General features: G+C 39.6%; 1 protein-coding gene across 2 annotated transcripts; it reads right to left on the minus strand.

Moving 5' to 3' along the window:
- LOC110398465 (guanylate cyclase soluble subunit beta-2-like) lies at positions 3,967 to 22,314 on the minus strand. Of its 2 annotated transcripts, none has more exons than XM_021396109.1 (16): positions 22,218 to 22,314; positions 21,796 to 21,869; positions 20,817 to 20,911; positions 20,465 to 20,625; positions 20,027 to 20,126; positions 18,586 to 18,806; positions 18,400 to 18,499; positions 16,773 to 16,876; positions 15,340 to 15,556; positions 13,189 to 13,509; positions 12,281 to 12,429; positions 9,935 to 10,081; positions 9,505 to 9,659; positions 8,118 to 8,332; positions 7,907 to 8,029; positions 3,967 to 7,142 (listed from the first exon to the last, which is right to left on the minus strand). In XM_021396109.1, the coding sequence occupies exons 1-16, from the start codon at positions 22,218 to 22,220 to the stop codon at positions 6,991 to 6,993; spliced, it is 2,337 nt and encodes a 778-aa protein (XP_021251784.1). In that variant the 5' UTR covers positions 22,221 to 22,314; the 3' UTR covers positions 3,967 to 6,990. The 2 variants fall into 2 exon arrangements, with proteins under 2 accessions (XP_021251784.1, XP_021251783.1); XM_021396108.1 differs by having other exon boundaries at positions 18,400 to 18,502.

Genomic DNA, 22,331 nt, shown 5'->3' on the forward strand with positions numbered 1-22,331 from the left:
CTGAATGTCTCTGGGCACTGAGCAGATGAGAGATATGTGGGGTGGGATGTCCTGATCCTCCTGCAAAACCTCCACAACGGTCAGTGTTAGCGGCTTACATTTCCAAAAAAAAAGAAAAAGAAAAAAAAAAAGAGCAGGTGAGAAGAGGGAAGGGGTGGGTTGCAGTGTTTTACCCACCAGAGCCAGGGGGTTTTGCAGGCTGCTGGGCAGGTCTGACACGCTAAGCTCCAAGGGGTTTTTTAAGCTAGGAACAAAAAGCATGGGGATACTGAGGTACTCTGTGCTGTGCTTCTGGAAGCGTGATAATGTGGTTCGTGGATGTAGATTCACTGCATCATTTTGCCCCTGTAACTGAAGCATTACAAATAAATGCTTTCAGCCTTGAGAAAAATGTTCTCAGGGCTCTCAATTAAATGGAATGGCTCCTGGACAAGTCGTGAGCACCTCAGCTCACTGACAAAATGCTCTCCAACACATAGCAACAATCAAAGGTAGCAGCGCTAACAACAAGCCTGTGATACACGGCAGCTCCGGTCCCCTCCCGGTGCCGTTGCACACAGCATGACTCCCTCCAGACAGCTGCTTTTAGTGCCAGTCATGCTGTGCTCAAAACAGAGAGCCCAAATGGCCCCCAGGTGTGCACTTAAGCAGGAGAAATCCATGGGCTTGACCACCTACACCTGCTTTGTTGTAAGAACGTTTCAGGGTCAGATGCTTTACAGCACTTTAACACCTAAATGTAGACCCGGGCAGGGAACACATCTCACTTTCAAAAAGCACCCTGACCCTGTGGTGCTGGGTTTCAGCATATGCTTCTCTCCATTCTGGCCAACTTCTGACTCGATATGAACACTTCAGAGAGTTCTGCCCCAAAGGCACCTAGCTTGGAAGCGTTCATGTCAGGATGCGCTCAGCATGCAGGGGGCACTGGCAAATGCCTCTGTTTCCTCTGAAAGGGAGAAAGTTTTCAGAGTTATTGAGCCAGCAGTGTAGGCATCCTATAACTGATGCTTTGGGACTGTGGATGAAAAGCACTGCTTACCTAACAGTAAGGGGAACGTTGTTGATTATTTTATCATTCCTTTTAGACTTGCCTTGTCAGCTCTGACCAGCACCGTGTCTGGCACAGGGACTCATGTCAGTGCACTGTTGGCTGCTTTGACAGAAGAAATAACTGTGGAATGAGCTTTTTACCTCACCTTATCAATATTCCAAGCAATACCCCGGAGCATGAAAGTCTGTGATTTTTATACAAAGAAAAGGCTTAATATATTTTCAGGGCAGAATTGTGGTTGTTGCCATTTACATGCAGAGGGCTAACACAGGCAGAAATCTTGGCCTTTAGCTAGCAGGATAACGTGTGGCAAAGAGTTCAGCAAACTAATGAAGCGTAACTTTTTACAGGGATGGCATTTTGGTCTGCAACAAGTCTTTTCCATTTGTTGTTTGTAGTAGGTCTCTCGCATTTTGCCCTAACACTATAACCATATATGAGATACTGAACATTTTTACCTTTGGAATTTACATTCAGATGTATCCCCTTGGATTTATCTAGAGCGCAGCTACACTCGAGTAATAAAATAACGGCACTGCCACCAAATCATCACTGATTTGCATGTCTGTATTTCCATCATACATGCTAAAGCATTGTTTATACCATGATTCCCACTCACTCATGGCTGACAGCTGCTCTCACACACCTCCAGGAGGTGGGTACCTATGCACTACCAGACCCCTGGGCTGGGCACACCCAGCAGACACCAGGGCACCCCGAGGTGCTGGCCACGCTGGGCTCCGTGCTGAGGAGCCAGGTGTGCAGAGAACTGTAAGGCTGAATGGAAAAAGGCAGATGCTTCCAGCAGACAGGCAGCCAACAGCCTGCTTGGCCCACTGGAGAGCTGTGTGAGCTTGCTGTCAGCAGGGCAGGAAATTCTGCCCACACGCATCATGCAAGCACAGCCTGCATTCACTTCTGGCCTGCTGGTGGGGCTTTTTTGCACATTTTATACATTTGCAATCTTCATAATCCTTTCTTGTCTTTATCCAGGGGCAAAGTAAAGGCTGTTAGTTTCCTGTTACCAATGGATGTGTCATATGCTGAAAATCAAAGTTCTTTCAAAAGCCCACAAAATCAGGACACAAAACAGTTAAGTACCATCACTGAAAAGGATATGTGAGCTGGTGAATTTTTAAAGGCCCATCGATTCTCGAGATAAATTGGCCTTAAATGATAGCTATGTGTCAGGTTCCTTATCTGCAAAACGCTTTGGCAGGCTGCCTTTGGAGACTCATCCAGACTGTGTTTCGGGTCACTGGCCTGTTGTTTAGCAAGGAAATGGAAGCCACAACAAAACTGGCTGGAAGTGTGTATGCTGCGATGGAGTCACATGATAGCAAAGCTCCTCCACAAAGCAGCTTCTGCTCAACACGTCTCAAGGCTCCCTCACCTCAGGGCTGCTTTAAACAGGATGTTAAAGCTGGTTTTGCTATGTTTGTCACAAAAAGCGGAAACCAAGTCACCTCTTGTGTTCGCTGATCCCCTCACAAGGGAGGTATTTGTTGCAAATGATGAAATGAGAGCTGCTAAAGGACCCAGGAGACTCTTCTGTACTTTAAATTTCACAATACCAATACAGTGAAGTCAAGAGGATGTTACAGAACCAGTTACATTACTCCGAATTTCTGCAAAACTTGACGGTGACTGCTAATGTCCACTTCAGGTCCAACTCTACAGGAGCACAGGGGAGAATAAGTACTAATCAATATGAAAACATGACTGCAAATCTGTTTCTGAGCTGGTGTCCATCAGAGATAGCCACACACCATGTAAGAATAGGAAGGACTCTGAATCTTAGATGTTTTCAGGAATGGTGTCTGTATGCAGCTCAGATCAAGAATGATTAGCAGACATCCAGCAAACTGGTGCAAAATAAATGGAAGAAAAAAAATGGGTTGTAAAAATGAGGCGTGCTTGATAAATTAGGTCTGGTTGTATGAGTGTCCCACGTGTTGTTTGCTTTGACCACAAGCACTGCTATTTTTTAACACGCAGGCAGTACCGACAAGTGAATATTGCACACATCATCAAGCTTGTTGTCTACCCTTACACTCTTGAGCCTTCAACAGTGAAAGCAAAGAGTTGGTAGACAAAAACATATTGACTCTCAGTGATGTTTTATACATACACAAAAATATCAGCACCTTTTTTTTATTTTGAAATTGTTTTATATATTCAAGAACATTTTTAATATATTCCCAATGAAGGAAGTAATCTTCTCAGTTTCACTGCTATTTCATTTGTGGATTTTATTTTCAGCTTGAGTCCATACAGAGTTGCGTTGTAATGTTGGAAGTGTTAAGTCAAAGACTCCCAGCAAATTAGGTTACAGTTAGGAAAGTTTGCTGAACAGCTCTTTTCTGAAAGCATGTACAAGGAAGTGCTTTTTAAATGTTTTAATGAAAACTTCATTGCAAGAAACTAGACACATGTGTTAAGTACCTAAATCCAGCTGACTTCACTTAACAGAGAAACAACAAGTGTCTTTGAAAACCTGGCCCCTAGACTTTTAGAGGTACCCAAGTGCTTTTGAAAATTCATGCTTGAACACCAGGTCTAATGGGATTTGGGAATCTATATGCTCCAGACAGCTTTCCAAAATCTCAACTTTTAAACCGTCTAAGCCTCAGCTTTCACAAAGCAGCAGTGTGAATTCTGTTCTCCCACCCTTTTTGTGTCAGTTCAGTGTAGGTCAGTCACTGCGCATTAGCACATGTATATTGGCATATGACAGTGTTAACAGCTGATTCTGATGCCACAACAATACATATCACTGTGAATGGTCAAGCAATTAAACTTACTTTATGTTTACTAGAGGTGACATGGTCTTAACTTTTTTTTTTATATTCATAACGACAAAAGAACAAAAAAAAAAAGGTGGAAAAGAAGGAAAAGAATCAAACTAGCCATTGAAAAATGACAATCGGTATTTAATGGAAACATTTATTTTTGAATGACAGTTTTGCATTATTGACATCTTTAGCATTATCTACAGATTTTAAGAACACAGGACAATGCACAGGCACACTGATTTTTAAAAGCAGTTCAAGATGTTCAGATTTGACCTAGCTCCACATCTCCAGCAGAGAAGAAGAAGACCAGATGGTAGCGGAGGCCACAGAGAAACCACTAAGCACATCAAATTTACTAAGTACAGCGTAAAGTATCTTACCATGGTGCACTTACTGGCAATTAAAATGTTCCAATATTAAATATTCATAGATTGTTCAGTGCAGAAAGGACAGGTATAAGCAAAGCAAGTGTTAAAATTTGGGCAGAGAGATGGAGACTGCAATTAAGCCATGAACCATTTCTGTCTTCTTCCCATAGCAGATTCATACCTGAACCCACTCTCTAACATATACAACATCCTAGTCACTGATGGCAAGGCTTGTTGGACTACAGAGCGATTCCAATCAAAAATCCTCCCTTCAGAAGGGAGAGTAAATGATATTCAGCCACACAAGTACAGCCTGCAAGAGCAGCTGGGACAGCAAGATGGCTCCCTCCTGCACTAACACTGGCAACTGAGAGATGTATCCCGTGTAATGCTTGTGTTTGGGGCTATGTGGCTTAATATACCCATGGCAAATGCAGATAAAGATGGAGTCCACCACTGCCATTCATTAAATAACAAGTTCTCTGTTCCATCAGCGTGACTAGTCACGAGTAGTGAAATGAGTGTGTATGCTGAAGACAAGAAAGTCTTGTCAATTTTCAAGTTAAATCAGTGGGATAGGGCTGACTTAAGTGTTACTGCGGATTTACACCATTGCAAGTGAGAGAGAAATCAGGTATTGGCTTTCTTTAGGAAAGTTTTTTTTAAAGCTTGGTCACAACACAGAAATGCAAAGCCACGAACAACAGAAGGTGTGCCACGTGGGGTGGAGTTACTAAGGCTGAAGGTGAAATGCAGACATTGTGTGTCTGAGGGCAGCACACCATCAAGGGTTTACAATCTTGATATTTAACAACAGTAATGCTTAGATGCATATTCACTCTACAGCAGACATCAAAATCTCCAAAGTAATGAACGATGCCTAGATAGCAAACTCCATCTAAAGAAAGACATAAATAAATCCTGACAGTCAGAAAACTGCACTCTCCCAGACTGGTGCTGCCCAGTTTTATTGCTGAAAGTGCTAAAGCTTTAAAGGGCGCATTTATATTTGCATTTTAGTCAGCGTCCAGAATACATTTGTAAGTGAATTTCCAGTCATACTCGCTAACTGTACTTTGTTTTAAGTCATAGAGTGGTTTCAAAACACATGAATGGACCTCTTCTGGATGAAAATTAGCCAGAAGATACACTTGTAAGGTGCTCAAAAAGCTAACAGGCATTCAGTGTGTGCTACCACAAGAGCAAGCCCTCTGAAATACCCGATGTGCGGAGAGCAGCACTGACAGCTTCACTCTACACATTCTTCTCTATTGGTCTGCATGCATTACTTGCTCATAGACAGAGCCACAGAGCAGCCAGTCAAGACAGCTACTGTCTGATGGATTTAAAAAGAAATCTAACCGGGTGAAATTTCATCTTGCTATACTATAGAGAGAAGGCAATTCCTTTCATCAGTCATACCTCTCCATCTGGTGTTTAAAAGGCTTCGGTCCTGCCACAGACACAGAGGCAGAAATGTGATGCTCCAGACTGTAACAGAGGAGTCATGCTATAGACCTCCCCAGTGAGTTCTTGCTGGAAGTTCAAATGGGTCTCGTGTTTGCATACTTAACACAACGTATCCACACACAAAGATAATAAATCAGTGTGCAGGGTGCATCACGTCAAACTCACCCAAAACACAGCACATTCCATCTACTACAAGCTCCACATACAGGAATGAGAGGACAATTTCTGATGTGCCAGACATTGATGTCCACAATCTTTTTATCAATTGTATTTTGCTCCTCTATCTTACATCCTTGACAGCTGAACTCCAATTTTTCTCTGCCTTTTCTGGTGAGTACAATCTAAGAATATATCAGAATGGAAGTAATTCAGCAAGGGAGCCTCTGACACCAGGTAAGTGATGCTGGTCCTTAACACTATTATTTTCAGTGATGCTAGCAGCATTAATTTCAGCATTGACATACTCCCTGTGTAGTTCTGAAGCCTTATTTTTGTTTCGCTGAAGTGAGCCCGTAGGAAATAAACTTGAAGCTTGTTTGAAGGTCTCAGATACTTCATAGGCCTTGAACAGGCCTTCTGTGTTGTGATGAATTCAATACCACTTAATTTCACAACGTATATTTCCTTCTTAGATCTTCTACATATAGTGTACACAGCTGGCTCAAAGATCGTAGATTGTTTTGTGGTTTTTTATTGTTATGTGCTACAAAGTAGGCAATGTTGTCTCTTCAGGATGGAAAAATGTAAGTTGTATTAGAAATCTATTCGGCACTTTTGCTGCATAATACTTTAACTCAGCAAAAGACGCGGTAAAGATTAAATTGCCATCACAGTTAAAATGTAGATCAAATTCTGCTGACCTTACAGAGGGAGGTCGTTGGCTGTGCTGAAGTCAAGACAGATGGTCACTTCAGGGAATGTTTCCTTTACTGCAACTGTTTGCTTTAGTATGAATATTTCTAGTTGCATGACTCACCTCTTTTCCCATTGCTGCATGAGATATCAAACAGATATTTTAACGCAGAGATACTCAAAGAAATGGGAGAAGCTGAAAAATGTACCTTCAACATATCTTGTGGTGGTTTAATTCTCCACTGGGAGTATCATATGGCGTGTGCAGATTGTTCAAAAAGAAAACCATCATTTTCCATTCTTTTTGCTGAAAATTGTGACGAAATGTCTTTTCTGTCTTTTTGGTTTTTAAAAAAATTGTGAAGAATTTCATATAGAAAATAGGTACCAAAACAGGAAAATGCATTAAACAATATTAAAAATGCTCTGACTAATGTAAAAACTCAGAAACTTAAAGCAAATTGCAAAAATTGGAGCGAACATTTCTAATCTGTGGTTCCGTGGTGTCTGGTTTGACTCTTCCTCTGTTTAGAGGACAAGGAGCGCCATCTGAATGCTGGTTGCCATGGAGACTCCCATAGGTTTTTGAATCATAACTTTTGCCTGAAAAGAAATACTCCTTCAGTATGAGTTTTTAATGAGCATGGAGGTTTCTATTTGTCATATGTTAGATTAACTACTACTTCTAAACAGGTGGGAGGGGAATAAAACATTTCCCAGTAATCGATCAATGGCAATATTCTTAGTCTGTACAAAACCTACAGGTTAAGCAAATAGAATTACAAGACTTGCTGTATTAGATTAGACTGCTCAGGCATCAAACCCATCACTCTCTCAGTATCGGTTACTTCAGTGGAGACTGAGCTTTAGCTGTAGAATATGAACATGGCAAGAAATCCTTCTAACCCCCACAGGAGACCAGTTTGAGGACTGACAGACTGCATAGCCAACAAGGACTCCCTCTCTTCAGCTTGAACTGATAAGGGCTTCCCCATAACTGCATAAAATAATGACAGCTTTTCTAGGAAAAGGTGCATGCATATGAATAATTGGGTCTACCCTCATGTAGAGTTGTCTAAAAGTTATCAGTTCTCTTTGCATTATCAGAGGGATGCTGAAATCTGACAGCTATGTCAGCTTCTTTCCACCTAACACAAGACCAACAGGTCCAGTTGCTCTGAAGGTGAATTTGTTTGGCTCTAAACAATGTGCTGGTTGGTTAGTTTACCTAGTGTGGATATATTGGCATGAATTTCTGTCTTGAATAAAGCCATGGACATTCAGAAGTGGAATACAATGAAACTGAAAGAATAAGCCTCAGTTACTTTGTAATTGTTGCCTTTTCTAGATGGTAACTAAATACTTACCTGTTAAATCTGCAATTTTTGCTTGATTTCTTCTTTTGAGGCTGTTCTGTGCATCTGTGGGACCGTCAATATACTTCATTGCAATGGCTGTGGTCTGGTCCTTCCCTGGGTAAGTGTGAGAAACTGAAAGAAGAACAGAAAAGAATATTTAATTTAGTGGTATTAACATTCACTTGTTTAAGGAGTGAAAGATACGTCAAGTTGACTCTACCTGTCTGGTGAGAACTTGGTATTGTCTCAGTCCTGTCTTCTTGAAAGGACTGAGCAGATTCACGGCCAGAATCTAAGTCTTTTATTGGCCTTCCCATAATCTCATTCTCACATGCAGTTTTATTTCTAACAAGGAAGTATGTATGCATTTTTCCTTTGCCCTTCACTTCTATTTCTCCTCTTTCTGTCATCTCAAAATTTTTGTATTTTAGGCATCTAAAAGAACAAAATCAAAATGACACAAGAAAATTCAAGATTAGCAAAATGTATACCAATGGTTTAGAAGAGCTATTATAATCAAAGCAATCTAATCACTTTAGTTTGGGGGAAAAAAAGCATTGATCATGAACCATGGAATGGATTTGTTCAACTATTTATTCAAGCCTGATTTTCTTTTATATCTTTATACATACAGTCTCACAAAAAATAGTGGATCCAAAAATGCCTTCCAAAAGGACTTCATTTTTGCTGTGGCTGTCGTGATGCTGACTAACCTACAGATCCTCTGACTGCCCTCTCTTTTTGAAGACAAGTATAACATTATTTTGCTAGGGTGCTGATCTTCATGGCCTTTCAAAGATAACAGTCAGCAGCACTGTAATGCCGTCAGCCAGCTTTCTCATTACTCCTGGATGCATCAGTGAAGACTTAGGCAAAAGATTTGATTCGGGGCACTGTCACTAAATCATCTGCCACAGCAGGTTCGTGCGTCCATTTATATTCTGATTGTGTAGCAGTAGGAACTCCTCTTACTGCCTTTGAATGTTCTTTGCTCATTTCAATGCTAGGTGGTTCCTGGCTTTCCTAATACCAAATACTTATACCTAATATGTGTCCAGTCCATGTTTTCCTACTCCTCTGTAGCCTGTCTTCACTTTCATCTCTTACATGCATATTTTATGCATACATAAAATTCTTGAAAATGCAGTATTTAATTTTTATTGACAAGAGCTTTGGGAAAATAAATTACTCACTCCATGAATAACATAGTGGTTTATACAGTTTATCCTTAGTAGGTGCAAATAAAACTGTTCTGGCACAGATTATTGTACTCAATAAGAGAGATTTTGAAGCTTTGGTTATGCAGGATGTCAAATTAAGTGATATATCTTTCTAGCATTTAAATCATGCTATTGGTACTTTCAAAAAAACATCACATTTATTTTTTTCATCTTTTACTCTCTAGGATTAGGACTTTCAAATGTCTATACACAAGGACATCTGAAATGATCAAAACTAAACTTTGCAAGCAGTGATTTTTCTTTTTAAGTAAGCTGCAAAAATCAGTGACAAAAGACAGAATCGTCTACACCTGAAAGCTGCATCTGTTCAAGACAGTGGTTTTAGCACAGCTTTTAATAGGAAAAATTTTCATCAGAACTACTCACTGATAGACGCTGGAGCTTAGATGAATTTTACTTGGAACACCATGACTCTCCATGCGGGAAGCTATATTCACTGTGTCTCCAAACAAGCAATAACGAGGCATCTTTTCTCCAACAACTCCAGCCAAGACAGGACCTGTATGGATCCCAACTCTAATCTTTACAAAGACATAAAACACCCCCCAAAAATGTCACTTGTTATTTACAACCTTTCTTAATGCTGTTGAGTCACCTAAAAGTCCACCTTAACACAACACTGGGCACTAGTAAAATACCAAATATCCACAAGGAAAGGCTTTTGCTGAAAAATGCACCCATGTGACCAAAGTCACAGAGAAGTTAAAAGAAGCTCTTTGATGTCCCACTGCAATACATTAACAAGAAGCCCAACCCAAGAATCAGACACGTGTGCATCCTTGTGTTAACCACTTACTTGGATTGGATTTCCAGAAACTGGATTCTGTACTCCTTTAGCTGCTATTATAATCCCCAAGGCAAAGTTAGCAACTCGCTCAGCGTGAGTGGATACAGGCACAGGGACTCCACCTACTACCATATAGGCATCTCCAATTGTCTCCACCTTTAATTGAGAAGGACAAGTATATGAGTATTGCCTATAATTCTCCTTCAGGTTAGTGCTTTGCTGTTTGAGGCTCTCCTTACCTGCACCAACTCCCTCTTCCTTCTAAAACATGCTTCCAATCATCAAAAGGCTCTAGCATGTGTGCATTTCCTTCAGATGGTTATCCATTCCTCGACTCCAAACTAAAAATTTCAGTGTGTTCTGTCCCCGCTTACTTGACCCAGTTTAGATATCAGTGTGAGAAACCCTAAGGAGTAAGAGACGCTGTGAAAGTGTCAGACTTCTTGTCTTCCACCTAACCAGGGCAGATTTGTATGTAAGGAACTATCCCCAAGCACAACTCCTGAGCCAGGAAGTTATCTGATAGTTAAATGTTATTAATTAGCTCCAATTCACAATTGGTATTAAAAGTGTATTTCTCTTTTTAAAAGTGACAATAAATCAAGGAAGTCTATCCATTGGTGATTATTAGGTGGTTCACATGAAATTAAGAAACCTACAATTTCCAATGGTAGGTTGTCAGAGAACACAGAGTGTGAACTAAGCAGTTTGTGAATACCCTTCCTAACAACCAGATGTTCTCTGACAACATACTGCTGCCAGTGAGAAAGATTCTGAAAGCTTAATCTTACTTCAGGCATTTAGTCTCCTTGAAATGCACATTGAAATGCACCTGAGTAATACTTCAGGGTTTGTCCCCATATCAGAGATTTTTCTGGGAATAGAATATGCCCTTTTGAAACACAGAATTCTCAAATGTTTAAAATTCATTGTATGAGACTCTTACACAGTCAAAAAAATTTGTAAACTGTTCTTATAAGACTTCACTGTTGCATTTACCATCAGCAAATAAGAGATTATCTTAAATTAAATTAACTGGATTTCTTACTAATGAGCATCTTTGGGCTTGTTCACTAACATAGAACAGTTCCGTACCTCAGTCCTGAAAAACATCTTCCTGTACGTATTTTCTATCAAGATACCCAAACCACAGTAATACCAGTAATTTCTCTAACAACTTAAAAATGCATGTAAAAGGCTACTAATGCAAATAGATACCCTAATTATCTTTAGGCTGCGGCAGGTGATTTAATTTAACAAGATTAATTCATAACTTCAGACATTTATAAGCATGGGCCAAGCTTCTTTGATCAGTTTCAGTATTTAATTTCTTTCACAAATCCCTGAAAGGGCCATCCTGTCCTCCCTCCCTGTATGCTAGCTACCTCCTTCAATATTAATGGGAGTTACACACAGGCATCAAAAGGAGATTATTATAGCAACAGATAATTTACTCAAGATGTATGATTTAGATAGAACATGATGTTAATCTGTCCTAAAATCTGAAGGCCATATTCTGGTTGCTTCAATTATTGAAAACAGTTTCCTTGCCAAGGCAGAAATCCTCCTAATTTCCCAGAACAAATTTATTGCAGGATGAACTGCATGTCTTGCCCCAGTAAGGAATGAATGAGGTTTGGATTTCACTCTTTGCTATTTCTGCCTTCTTAAATATTTAATGTGCTAGGAACAGACAGAAAATTAGGATCAGCTCTTCAGGTGTTAAAATCTAGGTAGCTCTAGAGTTGTTACCAGTGCTATGCTTTGCAGGGCTCTGATCCTTCCTTCACAGTTCGGAGACAGTATGTACTTTTGAGTTTAGATCTAATCAATGTTCTTTATGGTCAAGAGGAGATACATACCATTGCCTGAGATATCCATGAATCAAAATTAAAGCCTACCTGTTGTCTGGGTGTTGTTTGTAAAGTTATCTCCACCAGAGGAGACATTTAATAACACACTGACATGTTTTACAACAGGTTGGAATAAAGGGACTAGGAAAATAATTCAAATTGGTCCATAAACGAGGATATCCTAATATCTCGGATGGGTATTTGAGAGAGAAGAGAAAGAGATGTATCAAAACAGCAATTCTGGTATTAGTGTTTTGAGGAGAGACTCTAGCCATTGACAGAAGTTACTCTCCTGTTCAAAATTTGTCAACGTGTTTAATCACATCTTTGTATGTTGCTGATTTTTTGTTTCTCTGTACGGCCACTGTAAATATGCAGTATTTTATGGTTTCTAGGAAATCGTGCTGGGGTGAAGAGCAGTTAAGTGCATTAAAAGAAAAAAAAAAGAATAAACAGAATGATTCCAGACTATTTCTATAGTCTTTATCAATCAACAACATACCTTGTATACGTCATGCACTGTGGTCAGTCTGTCAAATTGTAGGTACATTGAATTTAACATGAGAACTATCTGAATAGGCTCACATTGAGCACAAATGTTGGTAAAGGTCACAACATCGCTGAACAATATGGTGCACTCCTTGAATTCTCCTGTGAGCAGAAAAAAACAGCTGTAAATAATTGTAATGGCTGGATAATCACAACATCTGTTAGAGAGCTGTCTGCAAGGACTTCTTTCTAGTCACTGTTTTAAGACACATGATTTTTCAGTTGTAATACCCACATATGTGTCCAGATATGAAAGATGTTGATATAAGAATGTTTCGAATATAAGAACTATAGCACATCATTTCAAACAATTCAGACATCTGAATATGTTCCTATGTTCACGCATATTCAGGAAATATAAAGCTCTTCACCCTTGATTTCATATATGTGTTTACTAAAGGGAATAAAAGCATATTCTTACTATCCTCAAGAGAAATAGGAATCATGGTAACTCTAGGATTACAGATAGCACAGAAGAGCTAGGAAAATTTTCTAAGACAGACCAATTTCTTTATTTCTCTTTTGAGCCCTCATTTCCCTGTATACTCATTTTAAAAACAAAAGCCCCCTTTACTGTTGAAACACCAAATTTTCTCCCTGAATGGACAGCTGCTACCACCTTCTCCAAGGGAACAATTCTGGCAAATAGCTTTCAAAGTTTTGTTTGAAATAAAATAATAATCTAATCTTTCTTGTCAGTGAAATTAAGGGGCCGCGGTTCTCCTATTTACAACCCATGACTGTCATTAAATAGAAAATCTACTTCACAATGACAATGCGGCAGTGCCAGTTCCCAATCTCTCTATCACCATCATTCCTGGTGCATGAATCATGCATCATGAATGAATACTGTTCATTCACCTGCCTCAACTCGCTTCCCCTCTTTCAGCTGGTTCGCTACATGCTGAGGAAGCATGGCATAGAGCAGAGCTTCAGTCTTTTTCTTCTCTTCTTCCAGGTGCTTTGACAGTACCCGCAGTTCTTCCTTCTTCCTCTCCAGCTGGTTAGAGAGCTCCATCTCTGCCAGTCGCTGCTGATTGAGAAGAATCAAATCCCTGGTCACGTCATGAGGTGCAATGTCTGCAATATGCATCTGTCGCTCCTCCAGCTCATGTAAAGTGCGAAGTAAAGGTGAGCAGAGATAGAGCATGCACTGCAGAGACTCCATCCAGATCATCTGGCCTGTTTAAAACAAGTGCTGATAAGAGAGTTCATCGCCCTCAACTTTTGTGTAAGGTTCAGTACTACTGATGTTAATACTAGGGAATGATTTCTACGGACAGTAGCTTTCTGTGGGGTCTGTGTCAGCACAGGAATTGTTTCCTAGAACTAGGTGGGTTGGTTTGGATGAAGTGCACTAGGTAAACAAAAAGATTTCAGGACCCAGAAAGCAGTCACTCATTCATTGCAACTGCGAGATAGAGCCTAACCATGTTTCAGGTTCCTCCTTTACAATAGTGCTCACAGTGCTCACAACATCCCTCATTCCCTCTGCTACTGCTTCTTGAGCTGTTCCTCCAGCCAGTAAGTCAGCAGCATACACTGGGAAACTGAGATTCAAAGTTATTTGAGTGAAAGATTTAAAGTTAAATTTCACAGTGGGTAGACTGTGGTCCCAGTGAAGTCAGTGATGTTTTCCTTCTGGAAGCTGGAGCTTTAAGTCACATGCTCACATTAATAAGCAGGTACAAATATGTCTGAAAGGTAGAAGAGATTTCTAGTGGAGGACTGGGTTTTTGTTTTCAGTGTTCAGGTTTGATTATGGGTTTGTTTTGTTGTTGTTTTGTGTTTTATTTTAAAAAAACCTAACTGAATAGTAGGAAGTAAAATTTTACCTGTGGCTAAAGATCCTTTTTTTGTTAACAGCACTTTTTTCAAGGTCTCCCTTTATCTTAATTTATATGATTTGACACTCTTCATGTAGAGGTGAAAGGAGATAGGGGAAAATTAGGTCGTGTTCTATAGTTCAAAGGAGCAAAATTGAGGTCACGAATACTTAAAACAACTGTCATTTCAGTTAATTACATGGAGCAGAGAATAATTCTATATTTATTCCCTCATTCCTCTCAGTAAAAATAGAGCAAATAAAATCTCTGTTGCTAGAACAATTTCAACCATGAAACTCTTCCATAACGTAATAGAGAGAAAAAAAAAAAGAGAAATCAATCTGAAAATGTGAATAATAAAAACAAAGCACAGTTAACTAATTTATTTTTATCCACATTTGAAACCCAGCCATTATACCAAATAACTTCCTTCAAAGGTATAGAGTAAAACTGAATAATGTATTCACATTTTAGGAATCAAAATGTGTGCAGTCACAGGGGAAAACATTTCTCTTCTTCCAGCTGTAGAAATTTTATCAGGAATTTATCTTTAAGCTCTTCCCTCTACCCCTGTCCCTCTTCTCCCCTCGCCTGACAGAACTGGAACTGCACACTGACAGCAGAGATATGCTTTGCTGTGTATTGCTGGAATGCTCACCCAGTGTTTTAATTATTTTCTTTACGTGCCAAAGATGCAATCCAAGATCTCTGCACTGGTTTTGCCTGTGCTAGTTGGCTGGGCTTAAAATGTTGTTCCAAGTACAAGTAAGTCACTTTTTCATCAAAGAAAATTCTTAGCAATGCAAAGCGATTCTATTTCAGGTGGATATGCTGATTTGCAGGGCCATGCGGAGGTGAGACCCAGACAGTTTTACACAGCTCACTGCGTCTCCAAGCTGCACCTGATGACTCCAGGAGCAGAAGCTAGCTCTGTGTCTTTTCCGCATTCCACAGATCCCAAGGCTTTCCAAGCTTTTCAAATGGGAACACTACTACTACTAACTGAAAGTCTCCAAAATCTGGTGAAGTAATATTAGAGTTTGTCTATGAGCATTTTGAAGTACTGCAAACAAGGCTACTTATAGCATTTATGTGAAGCCAGGAGTCCACAGAAAGGCATTAGTTTAACTCCAGTATTATTATTCATTTAATACAAACATTTATGTTTCTGAAAACAGCGAAGTACCTCTCAGCTGTAGCATTGGCCGCTGTTTCCATGACTCTGGCATCATTTCTCTCTTGGTCTGGAAAACAAATTGGCTGTTGATAAATTTCTGAATGCTAGAGATGGTGAAGGGTACTTCTGGGTGAACAATACTGAAATAGTGATCCAGGCAGATGCCCATGGTCTGAAGGCCAGGTACAATCTTCTGAATGCTCACCCCAGCTTGCTTCACTCTGAGCTTAAAAAGAGAATATGGACAATGTGTTACAATGCATACCCTGTTTGGCTTCAGGCCAAGCTACAGCTTATCACCGTTTAGATATGAACACACCCTCAGCCCTGCTGTACCATGTGGATTATTTCTTACCAAAGTTTTCTATCTTATTTAGTTTTCTAAGAGATGCCATTTGTTATCTTCTTTTAACAATTACTGTGTAAGGGTTCAGTCATTCTCTTTTAGCCTGATGACAATATATGAGCTTTTAACTTATGCAGAGATGTCCACCCTGCCATCACTGCTTGTCATCAAGGTTACTGAAGCTGTAATCCAGCTACCAATAATGGCTGCAGGACTTGCCCCTATTCCACACCAGGAATTTTATCGTGAAAATATATCTCAAAAGGTTTGAAGACAAACTTTGGCTAATGTAGACAGTGGCATGCTCTCTACCAGCACGATGCCAGAACATGTTCCTGAGTGGCTGCATTCAACTACCTTCTGGAGTCCTGTTCTCAGGTTCTTCTGCCTTTGGTCCTCTGTTAAGCTAATTTCTGCACAAAACTGAGAGCAAGAGGTATTGTACCTTGTTGGGGGCCCAGGCTGTTTTGGAAACTATCCACAGAGTAGTCCCTGCAAAGGGAAAGGCAATTCCACTGCTCTAAAGAATATATATATATGAGAGAAGACTCAAACTGCAAGACGAAGTTTTGAGTCCAGTTCCTACTAGATAGGGAATTAGTAGGTGTCTGGGTTTTTCTGCTGTGGAGTCGCAGAAAGCATGCAGAGCTTCAGTTGCAAAGAAAGCCCTATAGAAGCCTTTGCACAGATTGTTAACTGGGAGAAGGGAGATTAGCTTGTTAAGTGCAAAGCCAGTTTAAAGGATGGATCTTGTCTCTGGCACATCTGAGGACAGGAAAGTTGCCAGAAACCTCAGAAAATTTTGCTCTGTGTTTGGTAGACTGCTACAATATACCTTGTTGACATATCTGCAACTATTTCATATGTGGGGATCACAATAAATTCAAAGCTGATTTCTATTTTAGAAGATTAAGAGCCTGTTATTATGAGCAACTGTTATTTCACGTCTCTGTATAAAGCACTTCTGTAAATGCTAAAAACGAACATGCACTGTAAAGAGAGCATACACGGGAATGAACTATAGGACTGTCACAGCAACAGAAAATAACTATATGCTTTAGGAAAATTAAATGTCCTTGCTATATTGTAGTCCTACCTCTTTGTCAAAAACCATATGAAAAGGAAGCCCATTGCAAAATGTTTTTGTGTCAATCCACAGAGTCTTGGGATAAACAGGGTCAAACCCTCTCAGGAGTTTACCTGTGGCAAGACAAGTACATAGTTTTCAGTCACCTTGCACCTCATAAAACCAGTCAGCATTACATTCTGTAAGAGAGGACTCTACATTATAATGAGATGGCCAGGTTTAAAACTTAACCATACAAAAAGCACAGAGCATTAAATGGATGAAATTATGTGGAAACAATGAGAATAGATGAATGACTGTAGATACTGCTGCTCTATGAGTCTATAGATATAATAGCAATGTAGCACAAATATATCCCATCAAAAATGTACACAGAGGTGGACCTAATACACTTTGCCAGCCACTTATGAACATGTACGGAAGAAAAGCTCAGCAGGATCTATGTTTTAATCACTTATACAAAGAGTATTTGTCCACAGCACAAAGACCAAATTACTGTTTGCTTTTTTATTTCAGCAATTTTTTTTCAAAGCAGTCACAATATCTACAAAGAAGGTTGGGCTCACTATTTTTTATGATACGTATTCAGAATAAAATGGATAAAATAGTCAAAACTGTTCATTTGACTGAAGCACCTAAACTTTTCAACTTCACAGCATAAACAAGCATTCTCCAATAACCCACAATAACCAAAGGGCTGATTATTTCAAGTGATCTCCTTCCACCGGAAGGTGGCTATCACAGTTACTCTAGTAAATTCTGTTTGATAACAAATGCTCAGGTCCCTTAGGAGATTGGTGGAAAGATTATGAATTTAGGACACAACTTGAAGATCTCTTACTGCTTTAAAGGAATGCAGTACACCTTTGTCATTTCTCAGAAGCAGGCTCTTTGTAACCCCAAGCATTTATTGTTAAATGCTTGTTGTTTGTTTTTCAGATAACAGTACTACTCTAAAATTTGCTTTTGAACACATGTTAACTTACCAGTGTATCTGGTGTTGCAGTGCATTTGATCTTATACTGGATGTTATTAGGTTCAATTTTTCACTCCCTCCAGAATTCAGACAGCAGTGTCATAATGAGCTGGTTTCTAAATTCCTCTTGAATCAAAAGATTCTAATCATAAAAATACTGGTGACAACACCTGTTTTCCCAGGGGTTACAAACAGATTACTAGACAACTACCAATAGATTTTTGGGTAGTAGAAGGTATAACTTGACTTTTAGAATTCACTACAGTTGGAAGAAGTAGCTGTAACCAGGTTAAAGAAGCACCCTCTTAAATTCATCAGCTTAGGTACTGTGACATGGCAGGGAAGTATGAGACATACCACATGATGGCATTTTATAGAACACTTTGCAGAAAACTGTTTATGAGACAAAAGTGACAGGTCATATTCCCTTTAAGTATCTGTCATTAGTGAGCATGCTTATTATCTGCTTTTTTTTTTTTTTTCTTTCCACATTGCCAGTGTCTAACTGAAAGAAGCTTAACCAGAAACATTTTGAAAAGATGAAGTGGAAACACAAACGGTAATTTCAGCATGGATGGGTGGGTGGACACAGCAAGGCTTACTGACTTTCTTACTGAGAAGACTCATAAATGATGACAAGCTCACTCTGAATGTTCTCACCTCGTCCTAATGTGATTATTCCTCTTATAGTTTTCCAGTGACTTTTCTTGACAGGACAAACTGAGCTTCCTCTTACAGTATTCTCTGATTTCTCAAGATCCTGCTGAAATAAATCCAAAAGGATTTTCAAAAGTGTTTTATTTTAATCATAGTTTATTGATATGATGATAATGAATCTTAAAATACCTTATTGTTCAATTGAGTATTAATTTGTTTTTCAGAGTCAGCAAGACACTGAGGTGAGAAAGAAAATGTATTTCTTTCTTTATATGAAAGTACAGGGTTTTGAGTGACAAGAAAAACAATATGCTCTTTTTTCCCAGTTCTTTCTTCTTCTTCTGCTTGATTGACTATTTCCATTGAAATCTCGATGTTAAAAAAATCCAGGGCTGCTGCACCAATTATTCCTGAAAGCAAAACAAAAAAACACAATATTGCCAATAACACAATCTTTCCATTTCCATTTTAGAGAGCTCACAATGGTATTTCACTGTTTCAGGAACTACTTTTCCAAATGAGACTGAAAGAAGAAAGGGACCTGTGGTTACCTATGTTGTTCCTACTACCAGTGTCTTATTAGGATGAGATTATGTACATACGAGATATTCTTTGAAGTTACAGTCTGGGGTTTTTTTGTGTTCTTTATCTGATGACAAATGCTTATTTTCACTAGAAAAAGCTCAGCAGAATACCCAAATAATGTGACCGAATGTCATACATAGCAAAAATATAAATTCCCAAAGCTCCAGAACTGCACAGGCTCTAAAGAGATTCTGTTAAAACAATCTATTTCAGTAGAACATGAAATAAAATCTGCAGAATATTCTAGAGAAGTGCAGAATATTTTCATTTGAAGTAAGCCTTTCACAAAGATGCAATATCTGTCTTCTCATTTCTACTTAGCTATTAACTGAAATACTGGACAATGACATGAAAAGCTGTATCTGAAATTCCAAGAAACACCACATTTCAATAGTAATATGAAATGAATTTTGACAAGGAGTGAGGGGGAAGTTGATAAAACTTTTCATTCAAAACATCTTGGAAATAAATGAATATGATTATCTCTTACATACGTGTTGATGTTTAACCATTGCATAAAAATAATTGTGGAGATTCCCAAAGTTAAAAGACCTTTACTCCTCCAAATGCTAGAATAAGATTCAGTTTTGAGCAGGGCCAAACAGCAGTTTTACAAAATTCCATGTACTCCAGGAGTATATATGTAAGGATTATACATATGTTTTCAAACTATTACTGCTACTCACTGTAATTTAAGAAGTATGAATTACTGAGAATCAGTCAACATCTATATATACATGAAGTTCAATTTTCCTTTCACCAAAGGAATTCTATTGGAATTCCATAGCAGGAACAAACACTTAAGGGCTGGGTTGGCATGTTGCAAATCTTGTTGATGCCACTGGTAGCTACGAGTGATTGGGCAGACAGGGAAATACAGAGGTCTGTTGTCTGATGACTAAACCTTACCACGTTTGAATCTCTTGGCCAGTCCTCATCTGAAAGAAGATTGTGAAACCTGAGAAAAGTGCATCTGCAAATATATGATTAGTCCATATGTATACTGCACACCAGTTGATCTGTACTCTGTATTCTATTTGATTACCTGGCACAATATGGTACAGACCTCTTCTATCTGAATAGTAATGCAAATGCATTGACCCATCTTCATTCTTTTCTACTCTGAAAGATGGTGCATTCATCTCCTGAGGAGACAAAAAAACAACCTTCAGTATCCTTCTTTGATAAGGAATAAATTCCAATTTATTGGTAAATTCCAATTGTACTCGCCTTAATGAAATAAGCATGATTAAGCTAGTATATAGAAAATGAAACATGCACAACTGTGAAGGACCGTCTCCTATTCAGTAGAGTCCATATGCTAAATAATATCTAATTTTGAGAACTGCTCAGAAAAAAATATTTTAGAAAACTTGTCCTAACATTTTTGAATTAATGAGTTTCAGAACAGAGGAGAGGCTGTTATGGCCTCTTTCTGGCAGAGTCCACCTGTACCCACTCAGTAATTACTACTTGAACTTGCCTGGTAAGAAAGGGACAAGTAGCTGTGTAATGCATCCAGGTTCTCTATGAACTCATACAAATTTCCACCCAGTGTTCTCAGCATGTGGTCGTAGCCTGAACGTTTACAAAATTCAAAGAAATACTCTCCAAACTCTCTCAGAACCAAATCAGCAGGAACACCTGGCAAGATAATATCTTAATGAATACAAAATGCTTGGAAATTCTGGCAATGCTGTCAGATGGGTTAAGAGTGAATGCAGAATGTTTGCAGCATAGGAAAGACATTCTGAAGAGCAAAGGAGACCAAAATTTGGGTTGTAGTCTCAGCTGTGAATCTGGAGGGCTTATTTTTGAGGCATGATGACACATACCTAATATTTTGCAGGCTTTGTCGACAAGTTGCATCGTGATCTCATCTTTATAAACTCCAAAAGTCAAGAAACTATCCTGAACTCCAGCTTGGAGTCTACGACAGAAAAGACAATATCCTTCTCTCAGTGGTGCTGTAAGTATGACATGCTTGGGTGACCAAATCAGCATTCATTAAACACTTCTTAACTCACTGAGTCCTTAAACTCCTTCACACATTATACTGGAACACACTGCTTTCAGTAATGATTTAAGAGTGTTGCTTTAACGTGGCTGAATGACGGTATCTGCCTCCACATTTCTGCTAGTTCACATTAATGCATTATGATAAATTCTTACAAGGATTAGGGTGCCTTACAATCACAGGATACCCCAAGTCGGAAGGGACCCATAAGGATCGTTGAGTCCAACTCCTAATGTGGAGATACTAGAGCAACTACTGTATTAGCTTGGCTCCTGCTCTGCTAGCTTGTTTCTCAATAGGGCCACATTATCAAGCTCTTGGGTCTCCACAGACTTGACCAAAAACTTGCTAAATCTTTATACAGGCTTTTGTGGCTATTTTTTGTAAATACATAAGTATCATTTGTATATCTTTAGCTCTCGGAAAATGCCAGAATGCTCATGCAGTAATGACGAAAACAGAAAAGGCTATATATTTAGCTGTTTTCCAGAAGGTACTGGAATGAAACTGACTTCATATCAAGAATGACAGCTCTTCAGTGTAATTACTTTCAGATTTTTGTCACAGTGAGTCTATTGCACAATAGTCCATAAGACAAAATGTCATCCTTAATTATGTAGCGTAACAAATTAATTTGAACAATACCAGAACTCCTGCTTTTACCCTGTTACCTACCTCTAATAATTGCTCAAGATACACATCAGCTGCCATTTACCACTAAGAAATTATAGTCATCTGCTCAATTTGTGAGCGTTTTCTTTCACTACATTGCACTGCATTTATTGCAAACACCTTACCTTAATTTTTCCCATATTTCTTCACCATACTTCTCAACCACCAAAGACTTCAGGCATGTATTTATAAATCCATACTGCAAAAGCAAATAGGAGCATGGAAAAGACAGACTGATTTTCCACCTGCAGCCCAAACGTGCCCTCCCATTGCATTTAAGACTCCAAATAATGTTTGACCGGCATTGCATCCCTCAATAAAGAGCATAACCGTTATCTAAGCCTCCTCCAAGCGTGAAGCAGAACGGAGCAGACGTATCGCACGCTATTTCGCAGCTTTCACCCGGCATCCCGCAAGCAGTAAGGGCTGACCGCCCAACGACCTCAGACCCGTACGCAGCCGAACCGGTGCAGACGTCGCTCCTGCCCTCCGAGAGGCTACAGGCCGCCCCGACCCCCTCCCCGCTCTCGCCCCCGGGCCCGCTCACCATCGTGCCGCCGCTCTCCCGGCGCCGGGGACCGCGGCACCGCCGCCCGCCGAGGCGGTCCTCCCGCCGCCCAGCGCCGCCGCCGAGGGCCGCCTCTCCTCACGGCGCCGCCGG

The sequence above is a fragment of the Numida meleagris genome, chromosome 4 (genome assembly GCF_002078875.1).
Source record: "Numida meleagris isolate 19003 breed g44 Domestic line chromosome 4, NumMel1.0, whole genome shotgun sequence".
Taxonomy (NCBI): domain Eukaryota; kingdom Metazoa; phylum Chordata; class Aves; order Galliformes; family Numididae; genus Numida; species Numida meleagris.

Coding starts and splice junctions, on each gene's coding strand:
- LOC110398465 (XM_021396108.1), bottom strand. Junction 16,877..18,399: donor AATAATCACATTAGGACGAG/GTGAGAACATTC, acceptor GTCTTGCCACAG/GTAAACTCCTGAGAGGGTTT. Junction 13,510..15,339: donor GCCAATGCTACAGCTGAGAG/GTACTTCGCTGT, acceptor TGTTTTAAACAG/GCCAGATGATCTGGATGGAG.